Source organism: Heloderma suspectum, chromosome 2, assembly GCF_057233095.1.
Source record: "Heloderma suspectum isolate Gila_16-S chromosome 2, 16-S_ref, whole genome shotgun sequence".
Classification (NCBI taxonomy): domain Eukaryota; kingdom Metazoa; phylum Chordata; class Lepidosauria; order Squamata; family Helodermatidae; genus Heloderma; species Heloderma suspectum.
Window position 1 is genome coordinate 344,211,221 of NC_139459.1, and position 18,010 is coordinate 344,229,230.

Here is an 18,010-nt window from a genome sequence, read left to right on the forward strand (position 1 = left end):
GCAAATGAAGTGATGTGTATAATGTCTCTGATTTTGAATCATTTCACTTATGTCCGCCATGGAAATCTTACTCAGCAACTTCTCTTACTTCTGCGGGCCATACTGCAAAACATTATATGCAAAAAACAGGTAACGTCTAAGCCAGCAGCCCTTTTTGAAGAGGAAAACTACTTCTGAAGGCAGGAAGTCAGGTCAGGAGTAGGGAGGTGGCAGCAGTGTGTGCGTATAACCCTTATACCACCCTGCTTCAAATGCTTCCCCCCCACACACACACACTATCAGTTTCTTCCTTTCTACCAGGATTTGAAATGCAGTTTTGAGTGTCCATCTCTGGACAGTAGGGAGGGAGAGTGCATTTTCTACCATGTACGAGATCTCTTTTCGTTCCCAACCTTCTCCCTCCATTCTGAGCATGGGCTCCATGCCTTCCCATTCTATGGAAGGTGGGGAGATCTGGATCATGTCTCCCCTTTTCAATATCCACTAGTTCCGATTTTTTTTTTAATGTACCACGTTCCAAAGTAGTTGCACACACTATGTTCCATAAAATCTCTCTCTGTGTGTGTATGTGTAGACTTTACACATAAATTTCATGGAACATAGTGTGTGCAATTAATTTGGAACATGGTACGTACTTTATTTTTAAAAATGTATATACATACACACACATGTATCTCAAATAAGTATTTTATATTTTTGAAGAATATATTCATCAATGTTATGTAGTCTTCTAGATTATGTAGTCACCACAAGGCATGTGAAACTTTAATAAGAAGTGACACTCTGCCTGTACTACATTAACATGAATATGATTTTGTCCATATGTTCAAATCTTGCTGATTATGAAGAACACTCCAACGCCTTCTAAGTTATCACTAACAGGTACATTACATATTGTGCAACCTTGTAGATGCTTGGTACAGAAGTTGATCCATATTTCCAGTAGCTTCCTCTACCTACATAGGAATTTTCAGTCGGGATAACCAAGTACATCACTTTTTCCTTTCTTTTTTACAGAAACAAAGTCCAACAGCTCCTGGAAGACATTTATTCTACTGTCATCACTACTAAGAGGCAACTTGTACTGGGCGATCGAGGCTTCAGAATTCAATTCCTAAGCAGAGGCACTTCAATGCAGCTTAGCTGTGGGGCTGAGAGGTGCTTGTGCTCTTTCTTTGAGGCTGAGAGTAGTGTTGATGAAGCCTCATGTTGGTCACTAGGATCCAAGGGATTGGGTACAGCCCAGTGAAGGTATTCTCTGCTCAAGTTCTGTTTATTTCTGGAGCTTCAGTGCCCACTACCTTTTGGTAGATTGTGCCCACTAGGGATTTCACTTGGAAAACGTGATCAAGGGTTTCAAGCAATAAAAGGCTACACAAAGAAGCAAAATGTTAGGAAACTCTTTTTCTGATTATTTCCAATATAATCAGGGTTGGAATGGTTCTTCTAAACATGCTGAGAAGCATCATTTCTCCTTTTCGGTGTTTTGGAGACATGACTCTTATTATCAAAAGCTACCAGCCTTCGCCTCTGTTGTCAAATTGCCCCTTCTTTAACCACTCTTATGTTTACTTCCTTCCTCTTCTGAGAAACTAGCATACTAGTTTTCCTTTCTGGGGCTGAAGAACTACATTCAGTTCACTGTTTACCACGCCTCTATCAATGATGCCACAAACTCTGAATGCCTTTATTATGCAGAACTCTTAAGGCCACAGTTGAAGCCTGTCTGTGGGCTCAGGAGGGAGTAAAGGTAGATCTGCCACTGCCATGGTGCAAGTCAGGGGGACAAACACAACCCTAGTGCCACTACTAAGGTTATTGCTTCTCCATTTTTACATCTGGACAGTACAGGATCTGAAGATTTATGTCTAATTTCCAGAGCACTTTCAATTTGAGCTGGATACTCAAAATCCATGGATGTCTAGGGAAGAGAGCAGATTGGTTAGGGTCATCTTTCTCCCTCTCTGACCAACCCTCCTCTGCCATCACTTGACTCACCCCAGAAGGACGTATGCTCATGCTGTGCAGCTCTACCCAGAAGCCTTGGGGAGGAGACAGAGGGTGCTTCCAGATGGAGGGCTCCATGCGCTACCAATCAAAAGGTATTGTGCACCTATTCCATCTTTTCCTCCTTGTTTTGTGTAGCTATGTGTGTAAGAAAAAAGATGGAAGACACAACAGGAAAGCATGGGAAGTTTACAAAGGGAAGATGATTATGGCATCTGGACCCCCTGCAAAATTCTGGGAATGAGGAAGGACAATTGCACAATAAAAGCACCAAAACTCAGGTGAACAAAGATTGTCTCTGGATACTCAAAATCCACTAGTATTTGGAAGCACCAAGGGTCAGAGACGGCTGAGGAAGGAAGCATATAGATTAGGACAGTGTTTTCCCCTTCTCCGTTGCAACTTGGCTAACCAGTACCCAAGCTCCTAGGTCTTTTCATGAGGCTGCCTGTGAGGCTGTGCTGGAAGCTGCAGCTTGTGCAGAATGCAGCTGCCTGGCTGTTACTGGTGGCACTCTATATCAACATGTAGCACCTCACTGGCTGCCTATCTGCTGCTGGGCCTGGTTTAAGTTCCGAGTACTAGTCTATAAAGCCCTGAACATTTTGGGACCAGGGTATTTGAGGACACACCTTCTCCCTTATCCTCTTGCCCGATCACTGAGGTCTTCTGAAGAGGCCTACCCTTGGTGGTCCCACATGGGTCAGAGATCTGCTTGGAGGCCACCAGGAGTAGGACCTTTAGTGTGTCAGGCCCCAGGCTATGGCATGCCCTGCCAACTGAGACTGGACGTGAAATGTGTTTTCGCCATTTGCTGAAGACTCTTCAGGCATTTCCTAGTGATGATTAAAAGCAGCCGCTGTTTTATTGATGTACTTGCTGTTTATGTTTGTGGGGACCAGGCTTTCTGATCAAGTTACGCCTACTCTGCTGCCTATTTGTTTCTAGGTTCAAGTTGAAGTGCTGGTTTTGGGCGTTAAAGCCCTAACATTTAGGGCTTGAAAGGCCAAAAACTAAAATTTAGGGCTTGAAAGGGCCTAAATGGATTGGTCCTAGGTTATCTGAAGGACCGCTTCCACCTGTATGAACCTGCCCGGGCCTTGGAATAAATCTTGGAGGCCCTACTTTCAGATCTGCCATTAAGAGATGACAGGTTGGTGGGTACCAAGGACACAGCCTTTTCAGTGATGGCTCCTCAGTTGTGGAATGGATTCCCCCTTCTTTATATTCTGACCTGAGGGAGATGAGAAGGAGAACAGAGCCATTCCACCAGCCTGGCTAAAATAATTAATTTTTCCCTCTTCCCTCCCCATTCCTTTTTTCTTGTGTGTTGTGTCATTTTAGATTGTAAATATGAGAGCAGGGGCTGTCTTGTTTAACTGATTATATGTAAGCAGCTCTGGGAGCCTTTTTGGTTGAGGAACAGCATAAAAATACTTCAATAAATAAATAAATAAATAAATAAATGAGTTGTAAATTGTACTCTGCTTTGTATTGAAGATTTTACTGGTGTGATTTTCGTTGTTGCTGTGTTTTAATATTTACATTTCTTCTACTCTAATGCGTTCTTAACTATTGTTATAAGCTGCCTTGTCAGGGGTGGGGGCGGTCTTCCTTAGAAGGTTGGATATATACATTGAATGAATTAACAACTCACCCACTCTTGGTGTGGCTTCCAGTTCTCTTCTGCAAATGCCTCCTGGGTTTACCATTCTCCCCACAAAGCTGGGCGTATTCAGAAACTTGATGGAGAAGAAAGTAATTTAAATTGGTGGGCAGTGAAGAGTTAAGCAGCTTGCTTCCACCTACCCAGCAAATGCCCTTCTACCTCTGCATTAGCACTGCAAGGGAAACGATGAGTTAGGAATCCTGTATTTCCCCCTTTAACATGCAGTTTCACCATTAGATCGTTTAATCTTGGCTCCAGCATGGAACAGATTAAGAAACGCACTTTTACCTTGCATTCTTCGCGTGGATGAACTGAGATGTTTTCTTCGGTGATTGCTTGATGCTATCATATTTATTTGGCTAATTTCTTGGTGGAAAAGAATTGAGAGAATGAGATTGGGGCAAATAACAAGAGCTTGGCTTTGAATGTGTGCCCTGTGAACTTGCCTCACCACCATTTTTGGAAACAAGCACCATTGGCAGCGTTCAGTCATCAAAAACAGAGCAAAGGTGCTGACAGGTGGTCAGGTCAGAGGCCCCGTTTCCTGTGCGCTTCGCTTCCTTTTCTCCGAGAAGTGGTCAGTGCTGCTTCTCAGGCAGAGCTGAGCTTGAAGCTCAGAGAAGCACCCTGCCTCTCTGTCAATATCTTTTGCCTTCTAAAGGAACACCAAAGAGTATCTTCACAAATGGAGGATGAGGAAGGCTACATGGCACTTAACATGCAGCCAAGAAAAGAGCAAAGGGAGAATCCCAGGTCTCAGGAACCAGGTAAATCAGAGCTTGTTTATTTGAATCACAGTTTTCTAGGCTGTTAGTACTTGGTTTATTCCAACCGTTTTGTAGATCTCCAGAACACAAGTGATGCACCAAGTCTTCAGCAGTGAAGATGCTCAGCGTCTACCTTCCTGAACATCCAGTTTGCTGTTATGGTTGCCGTGTGTACAAGAAGGGGAAACAATTCTGCTTACCTGGATTTGGTCATTCATTTTAGCGAAGCCAAAAGGGATTGCAAAGAGCTCCAAAAGGATCTCTCCAAACTGGAGGAATGGGCATTAAAATGCCAAATGTGGTTCAATGTAAGCAAATGTAAAGTGATGCACGTTAGGGCAAAAAATCCTGATTTCATGAATATGCCGATGGGATCTGAGCTGGTGGTGACTGACCAAGAAAGCAAGCTTGGGGTTGTGGTGGACAGCTCGGTGAAAATGCTGGCCCAGTGTGTAACTGCTATGAAAATTCCATGTTGGGGATAATTAGGGAAGGCACTGAAAATTAAACTGCCAGCTTCATAATGCCCTTATACAAATCTATGGTACAACCACACTTGGAATGCTGTGTACAATTTGTAAATTTGGTCCTGTTTAACCTCAGAACCTGCACCATATGGGTCCGAAGCACCTCGGTGGGTAACCAAGCTAATCCAAGCAGACAAACATCACTACAGGCAAAATTGTAAATTGATATCTATTTATTTTAGAAAATTTTCAAAATTAAAAGAAAGTGCTGGCGTGGTGGTTATATGAGCATTAGAAACCTCTGTGATTACAGGAAAATAAAATGCAACAAAAATAGGAGATTAATTAAAATAATTGCAACTGCTAAAGCTGGTATTATGGATTTAGCTAATAAGATAATGGCTTGAGCTTCTAACATTGTTATGACTCCTCCTTCCTACCTTCTCTTGTTTACTACTTGCGGTTTAAAGCTAAACTAAAACTAAACTAAAATATAATTTTTAACTCTCTGTTACTTTCTCCTGCAGCTTACTTGAATTATAAAAACTATGCTAAAGCATTACTAAATTCATCTAGGCATGTGAAGAATAAAGGTAGAAGTTAGAGTGAAAGGAAAACTTGGACATAATTCTAAGTCCCATCTTCAGAAATAACTCACAAGTCCCAAACTCAGAAATAATTCTAAGTTCTAATTTTCAGAAAATACTCAAAATCCTAACTTCAGAAAATATTCTAAGTTCCAAAGTCTAAGAGTCTAAGGAGGCCCATAGTTACCCAAATTCTTGGGTCTGGTGGTGAGGCAGAAACAGCAAAGTGAAGCAGAAACAGCAGCAGCAGCAACAGCAATGAACTCCCGCTACCTATGGTTTTAAATACTTGCTCTGGTCAAAGGTGGAGGCCCCAGTGAGTAATGAGACAACCGTCTTCCAATCAAAACTGGGTGTGTGTGTGTGGTTAGACTACCCACTCACCAATCAGAAGTAAAGTGTCTTATCTATCCCCCACAATCTCATGTCTTTGGGGAACATCTCTGGCACTACTACAAATGGGTGGCTTTGAAGTGTCCTAAAACGTGGCCAAAAGTCTGTCATCTGGGCATAGTATCTTGACTGACATATTTCTCCCTGGTACATCTTCTTTGAGCTCATGGTCATATTCGGTCATATTTGGTCATATCCGCCCGAACACCTCCTCCCAATTGTCGCTTGTGCTCAGGGTACAGCTTCCCCTGCCCAACTAGCACTGAGTAAGGATATTCTCTTATCAGCAAGTATACACCACAAGGTGTCAAAACAGTACTTTTCCTCCTCATAGTGGGCATCTGAGCATGCTCAGTTCTTCTGTTCATTTCGCTCATACACTCTGCTGGTGCACCATGGCCTTGAACAAGTTCTGTGAAGACATTCGTAAAGATAGCTGCATTTCCCCCCCTTTTTTTCGAAGCCAGTCCTGCAAAATCTTAGAGTCTTAGTGACATAACATCAATTTAGCATAGAATCAAAACTTCAAGGGCTTCTCGCCTGGGGTCAAAAGTCTGGAATATAAGTCTGATTCTTAAATATGAATCTGAGGGCTTTTAGAGGCTCTTCTTGTAGGTCTCCCCAAAACCCTCATTCAGGTCATTCATCCATTCCAGATCAAGTTAGCCATCTTCAGTCTTTTATTAGCAACATTTAACCCTTTTAGTACCAGAGTTACACAATTTTAGTCACCAGATCTCAAAAATGGTAGAGCTGGAAAAGGTGTGGAAAAGGGCAACCAAAATGATCAAGGGACTGGAGCATCTCCCCTAGGAGGAAAGGCCACAATATCTGGGACTGTTTAGTTTGGGGGGGGGGGAGGATGGACGAGTGAAGGGAGACATGATAGAGGTGCATAAAATTATGTATGGTGTGGAGAAAGTGGATAGGGAGAAGTTTTTCTTCCTCTTTCATAATACTAGAACCTGGGGTCATCCCATGAAGCTGATTGGAGGGAGATTCGGGACAGATAAAAGGAAGCACTACTTCACTCACTGCATAGAATTCACTATAGAACTCACTGCCAGAAAATGTAGTGATGGTCACCAACTTGGATGGCTTTAGATTAGACAAATTTATGGAGGATACAGCAATCAGTGGCTACTAGTCATGATGGCTATATGTTCCCTCTGATAGCAGTGGCAGTGTGCCTCTCAATAGTTGCTAGGGAACAGGAGCAAGAGAGTCCTATTGCTCTCACTTGTGGGTTTCCCAGGGGCATCTGGTTGGCCACTGTTGGAACAGAATGTTGGACTAGATAGGCCTTTGGTCTGATCCAGCACAGCTCTTCTTATGTTCTTATGTTTTCGTGGTTAGAGTATTGGACCAGGCCTGGGGAGACCCATGATCCAATCACCAAACAGCCACAAAGCTGACTGTATGAGCATGGGCGAATCGCTCCCAGGCTATCTCCCATGGGGGTGGGTGGGGAGAATCATGTCCACCACCTTGACCTCCTTGGAAGGTAAGGAGGATATGAATGCATCAAATAAAAACAAATGCATTAAAATGGGGCTGAATTAAAAACAAAACCCACAAAAAGAATGAACATACAAATCTGACCTACCTAAATAGTTTAGTGTCCAGCCTCCTGTCAGTGTCTCCCTCCTCTCTGAGGATTCACAGAGGCTCAGAAACATAATATGATTGCAATATCCCTCTGAACCACTGCAGTGGAGTACTAGTCAGGGGAGAACATTGCCTCTAAAAATTTTGGTCCACTTGCAGAAGAGCGCATGAGCACTAATGCACATTAGTGCACGTGCACATTAGTGTAAATGTACATTAGTGCAAGTGTGCACTAAGGCACAAGTGTGAATTTCCACAAATCCCCCCAAAGCAAAAAACATCCACAGGCCCCCAGAATCCATGTGACTCAAGAAAAGCTGGTCCACTGTAGAATCCATAAGTTAGATTCATAGAAATCCAAACTCATTTGTATCCATTGCAAATTTTTCTGATAACCCTAGGGAGGATGATCTACATGGGTGGTGGGGTGGTGGTGCAGATTATAAACGATGAGCTGGAAATGCCTGATTCACTGTCAGTCCAAAAAATCTGGTCTTGTAAATAATCTTAGTAATCATTGTAGTCTTATTCCCTCATTGGTAGTATAAGGATGTCTTTTGGGGTTGTGGTCAAGAAGTCTTCTGGAGCTTCTTGGACAAAAGGTTGTGAGATAAATGTGAAGGATAAATACAAAATATATCATGCTATGAGCACTTTACAAAAGTGCTACCTTATTACAGTCAGGGCCAGAAATATTGGAAGAAGGATAACTGCTTTGGCATTTGGCCTCTGTACACCACCACACTGAAGTTGAAAGGAAACACACCCAGATGGGAGCGAAGTCAGGACTTTCAGCTGTAATTCAAGGGATTTGACAAAAGTGGGGCACTAACCATCCACGAAGGACAGCCACCATCTCAACATCCTGCAACAATGAAGTCCATAGGCTGAGCTGTATGAAGCGAGTTCCTGGTGACTCCACTTCTACAATCAACTGCCACGTTCGAATTCAAGCTAGGTTGAGAAGATTTCACCAAAAGCTGCAGAAATGTTCATGAAAACTGGCTGCGTTACCAGTGTGCACTACTACCACTACCATGCTCCCTCCCCCCAACACACACTTCTTAAAAACCCTCACTGGAGTTTCCATGGAGCCATTTTTTCTTGGTATGGCTGATTGCCACAGTTGGGAGCAGAGGAATTTGTCCTCTGGTCATGTTGAGTGATTCCCCTACCCCCATCCCTTGCCGTTCCCTGGTGAAGTGGCTTTCTTGCTCAAGCCATCTGTCGTTGTTTGTGTTGTGGCTACCATTCTGCAGTGCATCTGCTCTTTGCCTGTGGCATACATGGGCTGCATTGCATGGGGTGATCCGTGGGATGGCTGATGGATCCTGTCATGGTTATCGGACTAGATAAAGGATTAGAACCTGGGGCAGAATCCAACAGGGTGCTTACGCCCCCGTCGATTCCTTTCCATCCTGCCAATTCTCTTCTGCAAGCGCTGGATCCTGCCAATTCTACTGTGCAAGCAGGACCCGCGCGAGGGAGACTCGGCACTTCCTAGGGGAAGCCCCAAAGCGAGCAGAAGTGCTTGTTTTGGTAGGAGGCAGGTTGGTGGAGGTGTGTTATGCAAGCGCTGCTGACCTGCCTCCTTCCAGAAACAAGCATTTCCACTCAATTTGGGTTGCCCTGGAAGTGCTGAGTTGCCGTTACACAAGCAGCAGGAGCCACTGCTGCAACGGAATTGGTGGGGCATAAGAGAATCAGCACCCCATTGGATTCCGCTCCCGTAGTGCTCCAGATAGCGTTGAAATCCAACTCCATCATCCCTGACCATTAGCCCTGCTGGTGGGACTAATGGCACCTGGACTCCAACAACATCTGGAGGTCCACATGTTCCCTACCTCTGGACTAGATGATCTTCACTCCTGTTAATTCAATGAAACTATGAAAGCTATTGACGTCCCATGGCATACATAATTCAGGATCATCATTACAAAGTAGGCTTGCATTATTATTTAACATAAAATGAGAGACTGAAAATCTTTCTCCAAATACTGGCTCTTGTAGAAACCCTACCGAGACATCGCCGTTGGCATCAGATTGTTGCTGGGGCTGGATGTGCTGTGATCCTTCTCATTGTAGGATCTGCAATTGCTCTGCGTATTTGCGGTGAGTAGCTACTCTAGGCTGTAGACTGTACAGTTTGTGTTAGGAAAGTAATAGTTTGAGAATGCCAATAGATGCATTAAAGAGCTTTATAATATGAGAAGATAAGAGGAACTTTGCAGAGTAAGAGCAAAGGATCATGTAGCCCAGCATCATATTTCCGATAGGAGGTCGTCAGATATTTGTGGGAAGCCCACAAGTAGAGCATTAAGGCAATAGGCCTCCCCCTCCTATTCTGTTATAGTGGCTCTGCTAATTCCTGCAGGGTAGGTCACAGAACAGCCTTCTCAAACTCAGTGCCCTCCAGATGTGATGGACAGCAATTCCCATCATTCCCACTGGCATGGCTGGCCAGGAATCATGGGTGCTGCAGTCCAACACATCTGAAGGGCACCAGGTTGGGGAAGGCTGTCTTAGAAGGCAGCACCAGGAACAGGTGATTGTCCACCTGGTCTTTGGCCACTTTGTCCCTTATGTTGTTTGACATCTACGTACATCATCTAATATCTACAAGGAACTGTGGTCTGGAGATTTGGAGTACTGATGATACCCATCTGTGTCTCTTATGTTCTCCATATGATTCCAGAGAGGATGTAGAGAACCTGAGCCGTTGTTTTGAAATCAGTGAAAGACTGAATGTGGGCAGACAACCTAAAATTTAATCCAGGCAAGTTGGAAGTTCTGTTGGTTGGAGGAGCAGCAGCCCATTTGGGAATAGATGCTCCACTTGTTCTGGAGGGGGTTGCACTTCCCCTTCAGGGTCATGCTTGTAGCTTGGGAGTGCTTCTTGGTGGACAGGTAGTGGTCATGGCCAAAAATGTATTTGCACAACTTTGGCTGATGCACCACCTGTGTCCCCTCCTGGAGAAGGCAAATCTTGCCCTGGTTGCACCCAAATTGGACTACTATAACATGATGCGCTACATGGGGCAGCCTTTGAAAAGTGTCTAGGAACTTAATTTGGTGCAAAATGCAACCACTACACTGCTGTTGGGAGCCCAATTTATTTTGATCATACAACGCTGATACTATACAAACAATGTTGACTTCTGATCTGTCTCCAGACCCATTTAAAAGCGCTGGCTTGTCCTTTAAATCCCTAGACAGTTTGGGACCTGGATATCTAAAGGATTTACCTTCATAGGAACCTGCCTGTATACTTCACTTTCCTGATGAGGCCCTGCTCTGTCTTCCACCATCACCTGAAGTGCAACTGGTGGGGATGTGAGACAGGACCTTTTTGGTAGTGGTTGCTATCCCATTGACTGCACTGGGTCTCCCCTAAATATAACTAAATCAGGATCCAAACCAATGTTTTTCTAGAATACCTTAACCAAAGGAAAAAAAACACCGTCTTTACTTTTGAATAATTTGACCAGATCTAGGCTGTGGCCAAGCTGGATCTTTCCTGGTTGTTTGAACACTAAATGCTGGTGCACAGCATCTCTACTTTAATCTCCGTGTAAATTGCCCAGACAAGTAAATGTTGCTGAATGTATTTCAGCTGCACCTATTATCTAGTAAGTTCAGATTTATCCACTGGGAAATTACCCATTTATTTATTAAACATTCTTAAGCCCCTAACCATACAGGTTACAGTTATGGTCAGTTCACCAAAACCACATACAGCAGCAGAGAGAGGAGATGTTGACCATGTGTAATAATGTAGGGGGAGGTAGTGTTCTTTTATTTTCATCTAAGAAATGTTGGTAGATATGACACCTTCATTTTCTTAATTTACTAATCTCCTAAAAGTATTTTGTTATTTCTAGCTTTTCAGACAAGGCAATATATGGATGCTCTAGAGAAATCTTTTGTCTCTCAAGAAGTCACCAATGACACAGAAAATAAGTCCAGCCTGGAGAATGCCATTGCTCGCTTACGGCAGTTTTTGTGTAAGCCACTTCACATAAGCTTAACAGGTAATGTTATTATGTTCGGACACGGACAAAGGGAGTGAATGGCACACATCGTATGAATTCCTCTGTGTTTCACATGGGCTATATCCAGGGCTGTCCTAAGACATTTTGCTGCCTGAGACCAAGGACAAAATGGTGCCCTCTACCTATTCCATATACAGAAGCTGACTTGACTGGTGGCTGAATCTTACTTTAACACTGATGATAGGATAGCGTCCTTCACTGCATCTGAGCCAGCAAGCTGGTTTGGGGGCCCAGGACAGGTTGTGTAGAATACACAACTCTGTCTTCCAACAGAGGGAAACAGCTGGGGAATCCAGGAAGAACAGCCAGGGTTGGTCGCTGTTGCCCTCCCTGCACCATCTGCTGCCTGAGGCAGTCGCCTCACTCTGCCTAGTGGTAGGGCCACCCTTGGCTATATTGCATGTAGAAATGGTGAGGATTTGAGATTTAACTGAAAGGCATAGCTAGACCTCATAGTTGTGGAAAACATGATCACAAACCCATAATCTAAACAATACAATGCCAGCGTTGCTTATCTGAGTTTTATTGATTTATGATATCATTACAACCTAGATCCTCTCCTTCTCTAATTATGTAGTTTGTTACAAAAAAAATCAAAATATAATGAATCATAAAACCCTTCTACCTCATCAACTCTAGACACATACAAGCCCAAAGAAAAAGGACTTGTGCAACTCTGGGAGGTATTCAAAGTCAGGCCTTCAGGAGTCTCTCCAAGGGCCAGACAACATGTGACATGGGAAATCGATGATTAGATCTCTGAGTAGGAATGTCAAAGAAATCCGTTTGGGGATGGAATTCAATGGGTTTTCCTAGGTTCAGCCCCCTAGACTTCATTCTGGTTAGGGTTAGGGTTGGTCTGCAGCAAATCGGGCCAGTTTGCATTTTTTCCTCAGGTTCTGTAATTCATCTGTCATTTGCGCAAATTGCTGAGCAATATGTGCAAATTGCAGAACTTACAGGGAAAAAATGTGTGAAAAAAGTTCACAGAGTTCAGGGAGAAGCCCACAGCTCAGCTCACAAATACAAATTGAGTTGTACACACACCTTGGAACTCTGTCAAGTAAAAAAAGAACTGGATTTTCCAGCGATGGACATTCATATTTCCGAGCATCGTCTTCTTTGCTTAAAAGTGGCCATGTTGGGGGAGGGATTAATTTGGATAATTGGTGGGGAACTAATTTGGTTTGAGGCTATATAGCTGTGGGAGGGGAGTTAACCCTTCCCTGCACTCTGCTTTCCTGATTTAAATTCACTTCCCCACCCCGCAACCCCACCCCTAAGCTGCTATTAGCCACAGCAGAGAAAAATGATAGATGCCTGTATTGTATCTGTCTTGGTTCTCTCCGTGGCTAATTCCATCTGTGATAGTGGAAGGGGGCCGTGTAATTTAACTGGAGAACTGGCATGGGGGAAACTGTTAACCTTCCCTTGTCTAATTTGCTTCCTCCACAGCTGCTTTTAAGTAAAGAAAAAAAATGTATCAGGAGATCTGATCTTTGATCTCTGATATCATGTCTAGTTTGGCCTCAGTTTTGGTTCATAATGATTGATGGTGTGGGTCCAGATACGATGGCTGCAAGTACCCCAATGTTACATTTCTGTGGGAAATGCTTGAAGTGTGAATGACCAACGTACAGCCTTAAAACGTGTGTGTGCCGTGAAAAAATTGTCCTATTTAGCGTTGATTAAAGCAGGAATCTAAATTTCCATACATTTCTTTTCAGAGAGCTTCAGGTGCAAACTCTGCCCTGAAAATTGGTTCCGTCATGAGACCAAGTGCTACTGGATCTCTAAAGAACAAGGAACCTGGAGGAAGAGTCAGGAAGACTGCAATGCAAGAGACTCTCAAATGCTGGTGATACAGAAACAGGAAGAAGTGGTAAGTCTACTAGGCTAAGGGCGTTTCTGTATGAGGCTGTTAATTGACTGCATCTACTTTGGGTTAGTATCATTACCACTCGAGCCCATGAAACAATGAAAACAGGAAATAGTGTGGCAGTCTGGCAACAGACACTTAAATAGATTATGTTCTGTCTTCATTGTTGCCATCCTTTAAAAACAACAACTTTAATACAGCATAATGAGGCCGATTGTGCTGCCAACAGACTTTTATCCAGAGTATTACTGAAGAGACACAGTTGCTGTGGATTGGACTGACAGCCACATTCCCTGAGAGAAAATGGATCTGGGTGGATGGCTCCTCACTAGATGAAAAGCGGTGAGTATTTCTTCCTACTATTCAAGATTGAAATCCCATGAAGAAAGGTTACAACATCTCGGACTGTTTAGCTTCGAGAAGAGGCGAGTGAGGGGAGACATGATAGAGGTGTACACAATTATGCATGGTGTGGAGAAAGTCGAGAAGGAGACATTTGTCTCCCTCTTTCATAATACTAGAACCCGGGGTCATTACATGAACCTGATTGGCGGGAGATTCAGGATACATAAAGGGAAGGACTTCTTCACACACTGCATAGTTGAACTATGGAATTTGCTTCCACAAGATGTAGCGATGGCCATGAATTTGGATGGCTTATAAAAGAGGATTAGACAAACTCATGGAGGAGAAGGCCATCAATGGCTACTAGTCCTGAAGGCTGGCTATATGCTGCCTCCACCATCAGAGGCATGATGCTTATCTACACCAGTTTCTGGGGAGCATGAGTGGAGGGTATTTTTGCACAAATGCCCTATATGTGGGTTTCTCATGGGCAGCTGATTGGCCACTGTGTGGACTAGATGGACATTTGGATCTTTTCTTCTTCTTCTTCTTCTTCTTCTTCTTCTTCTTCTTCTTCTTCTTCTTCTTCTTCTATTCTTATGACCCTGAAACTCATGCAACAAAAGTGGCTAAATGGAAGCCAAGCTCACCTCCCACACAAGGACCCAATCTAATGTGAGGTTTGAGCCAGAATGGATTTGAGCAATGTCCTTTACAAATATGTTGCAGAGAGCTGTCTGAATACTCCACCTCCATTGTGCAGCTATTCCATCTTTTTTTGCTTTAAGAGATGGTTTCTGATATCAAAAAAATTGAAGAAATAGTGGCAGAGCCTGGGGGCTACAAAGGGAAGACAATGGCAACTGGACCCCAATAAAATTCTGTGAATGAGACAGTGCAATTGCACAATAAACGCCTCATCTTCAAGCACCCCAGGTCCATTGGTATGGATCTGGAAGCCACCCAGAATTATAAACTTGGGGGCCATCTCATAACGAAAAAGTTATGCAAGAATGTTGAAGTAAATCGGAAGTGAAGAGTGGTCTTCTGCATTTCTTTAATGCTGTGGAAAAGCCCTTAAATTACCCCAAGGAAGGCCATTCAGCTTTTCCTCAGCATTAGAGGCTTACAAATAAAATGCGAGAACTTCCGCTCTTGTATGTTGAAAGGCTGCTTATGTAGAATAGGAAAGCATAAGGGTACAAGGCTGAAGGCCTATAAAGAGGAGGGCATGACAGCAGAAGGACCTGTGCCACCCTTTGATAAATGCCAGCGATCTTCCCTTTTATTCTGCAGATTGCAAGAACTGGGCCCTGTCGAAGCAAACAGCTGTGGGATGCTGAATGGGCACAAAGCTATTACTGGAGCCTGCAGTACTGTCGCCATGTGGGTCTGTCAGACAGAAGCCCTTGATATAAGTAGTAATTGGGACTGAACCAAAGTTCTGTGTTGGAAGTTTTTCTCCAAAGTTCATTGTGCGGGCGGTGGGGGGTGCAGTAAAAAGAAAACCAGTTCTTCTTCAGATGAGGGTATGGGGGCTTTCTGGGACCAAGCAACACTTTCTTATGGCTTTCCCCCAGTTCCTTTCCTTGTAAAATATATAGTTTGGCCAGCAGTGCAACTGGCAGCTCTTGGTGACCCAGTGGACCGCCACGTTCTCCCATAATGTTTCCCTTTGAATGACTCTACATCTTGACCTAGCGGCTTAGGGCCACCATCTTTTTTGCGCCAGCAGAGGGCACCATGCAGAAAACCTCCGGTGTAACCCAACCCTCCATATGTACACCATATGAAATTCCTCCATCTGGTCATCAGAGGGCTGGTTTGCATTATTTCTTCCTCTCTAACAGGGAGGAAGGATCACACTACTTGCGCCTTTGCAGGAGGGCACTGTTCATGTTGGAGGCTCTCTGTATGAGGAAAGGGAGAGGCTGGCATTCCTCCTCCACCACAGTAGTTCAGTGCCACCCCTGACAGAATGTCTGAACCATGACATTAACACCTGCCCTCATGAGAAGTGCCCATTTACATATTTTAAAGCAACAGCATGCTGCGGATTTAAAGAACTGTTTTAGCTTCATCAGACTCACTAGGAAGGCAACTGAGCAACTGCTAACCCCCTTCTCTCAAAACAATATAAAATGTCTGGTTATGAAATGCCAAAGGAAGAGCAACTGAAAATGCTTAACGATACGTAATTATGAATTTGGAGGTGTAAATAAGTAAAACAAGATGGCTGTATTAAAGAGGAGACACAAAAAGAGATGAAGTAGGGTCACAATGAATTCTGGGTAACCGATATCAAAAACTAATTAGTAAGGTGGGCTGGATAAAGAGAGAATGTGGAGCTAAAGTCCATTGCTCAAGATCAAAAGGGATGTTTGAGGAAATAGCAGTGAAATTAGGGTCAAAGAGTGATGGATTGTAAAACATCATTATTAAAGCACATCACGGCCATGGGAGAAACAGACAAAACTGTGTCTCTCCCCAAAAGAAAACAGGATGCATTTATACAGACTGAAAGTTGGAGAACAAAGAAAAACACAGTACGCATGCTCAGAAACCAATTATGCTCAGCACTGTCTTATCAGCACAGCGGCCTTCTTATCTTTAGGGATGAGTTACTTTGGTGGATAGGAATTTCTTGCTTATTAGCAAGTTACAATTACCTTCTCATGGTCACACACACACACACACACAATCCCATCAGGCACAGCAAACTACTTACAAGGCCTAGTCAGGCCTACCTTCACAATACTTAAGAGTTTTTTGTTTATCATTAATGGGCAATGTATAATGTATAAGGGACAGCAGAGGATGAGATGGCTAGACAGCATCACCGATGCAATGAATATGAACTTGAGCACACTCCGGGAGAGAGCGGAGGACAGGAAGGCCTGGCATGCTATGGTCCATGGGGTCACAAAGAGTTGGACACGACTGAACGACTGAACAACAACATAAGGTATAAACACTGTAAAACTTGATACAGAGATGTCTAGAAAAGTTTACATACTTAGGTGTACATATCAAATTTGCTCAAATATAGGATTCAAAATAAATCTCATCTAGCCAGAAGGATATATGTTTAACCCTCTTTTTGTGTGTTTCAATCTCTCAGGAATTTTTGAGGTCTTGTGAACCCGAATGTATGGGAAAGTAGAGGATTATTAACAATGAAGTAATATCGTTGAAAGTGTATAAATATGTTCTGATATTGTGGGCATATCAGTTTCTTTACCATCTAGAAGCTGACCAGTCCTGTTGGCTGAATAGTGTGTTCAGAGCTGGGTAAGAAACTTGGTACGCTCCTTTTAGATGATTGAGAGCGCACCCCTATGCATGGTTAGACAGAAAAATATCCTACAGTTCCCAGCATGCCCCAGTCAGCATGACTGGCTGGAGGGATGCTGGGAGTTGGAGGACTTTTTTCTGTCCAAACTTGCATAGGATTGTGCCCTAAGAGAGCAATCCTATTGCCACTAGACACAGTCTAGAGGGCCATAGGATTGTTGGGCTTCTGGGAATCTTTCATAACAAAAAATTTTTAGGAAATATTTTCTTCTTTTAAACTATTAAGATCCTGGAGTCTTGGCTAACAGGGAACACCTTGGAGTTGCCAGCGGTGTAAGCATAAAATCGGGGGGGGGGGGGTGATAGCAGCCCTTGGACATCGTTTTCTCATTTGCTTTGGACTCCACGTATATCTGTTTGGTCCTGACCTATTTGAAGTTCTGCGCTTAGGTACATACAGGCAGGTTTAGGTAAGCTTTGTTGCTTTTACGCTGAATGTTTCCAAATGTACTCTGGTTCTTGTAAGCCTTTTTATGCCCTTTTCCCCTTCGTAAATAAACTTAACACCTACCTCCAGAGCGGTGTGTGCTTCCTTCCATGCAAGCCTTGGTACTAAATCCAGAGCCTTCTGCCTGTTTAATTGCTACTGTTTAAAGTTTCAAGCTTGAGGCTTGGGAATAGGGTGTGGCCATTTGAACGCCTATTTCCTAAGGACGTCTCTACATTAAAGGAAAATCTGGGAGCCCCCTGGAGCATTTTCTTCCATTTCCACGGTGCGGTGAAAATGGGCTCATTAGACGAGGAACGCGTCCAAGTGTCTTTTCTCACCAGCCCATATAACTTTCGATAAAAAGCAGCACCAGCTAGCGGGTGAAAAATAGCGGTGCACCTCGTTGTAATTTTAAATACCTCATTAAGGGAGCAATCTTATGTGGATAGGCG

General features: G+C 43.5%; 1 protein-coding gene across 2 annotated transcripts; it reads left to right on the forward strand.

The window, feature by feature from the left end:
• Positions 1-680: 680 nt before the first annotated feature.
• Positions 681-17,350, forward strand: LOC146355311 (killer cell lectin-like receptor subfamily B member 1B allele C). Of its 2 annotated transcripts, none has more exons than XM_084830440.1 (6): positions 681-4,443; positions 9,509-9,610; positions 11,380-11,529; positions 13,278-13,432; positions 13,659-13,771; positions 15,071-17,350. In XM_084830440.1, the coding sequence occupies exons 1-6, from the start codon at positions 4,362-4,364 to the stop codon at positions 15,207-15,209; spliced, it is 741 nt and encodes a 246-aa protein (XP_084686566.1). In that variant the 5' UTR covers positions 681-4,361; the 3' UTR covers positions 15,210-17,350. The 2 variants fall into 2 exon arrangements, with proteins under 2 accessions (XP_084686566.1, XP_084686565.1); XM_084830439.1 differs by having other exon boundaries at positions 681-2,102.
• The last annotated feature ends 660 nt before the right edge of the window (positions 17,351-18,010 follow it).

Excerpts from the sequence above, each read along its gene's own strand:
- LOC146355311 (XM_084830439.1), top strand. The coding sequence starts at position 2,012 with ATGCTCATGCTGTGCAGCTCTACCCAGAAGCCTTGGGGAGGAGACAGA. Across the intron at positions 9,611-11,379 it reads AATTGCTCTGCGTATTTGCG|CTTTTCAGACAAGGCAATAT; the intron begins GTGAGTAGCTAC and ends TGTTATTTCTAG. Across the intron at positions 13,433-13,658 it reads TACAGAAACAGGAAGAAGTG|ACTTTTATCCAGAGTATTAC; the intron begins GTAAGTCTACTA and ends TGCTGCCAACAG.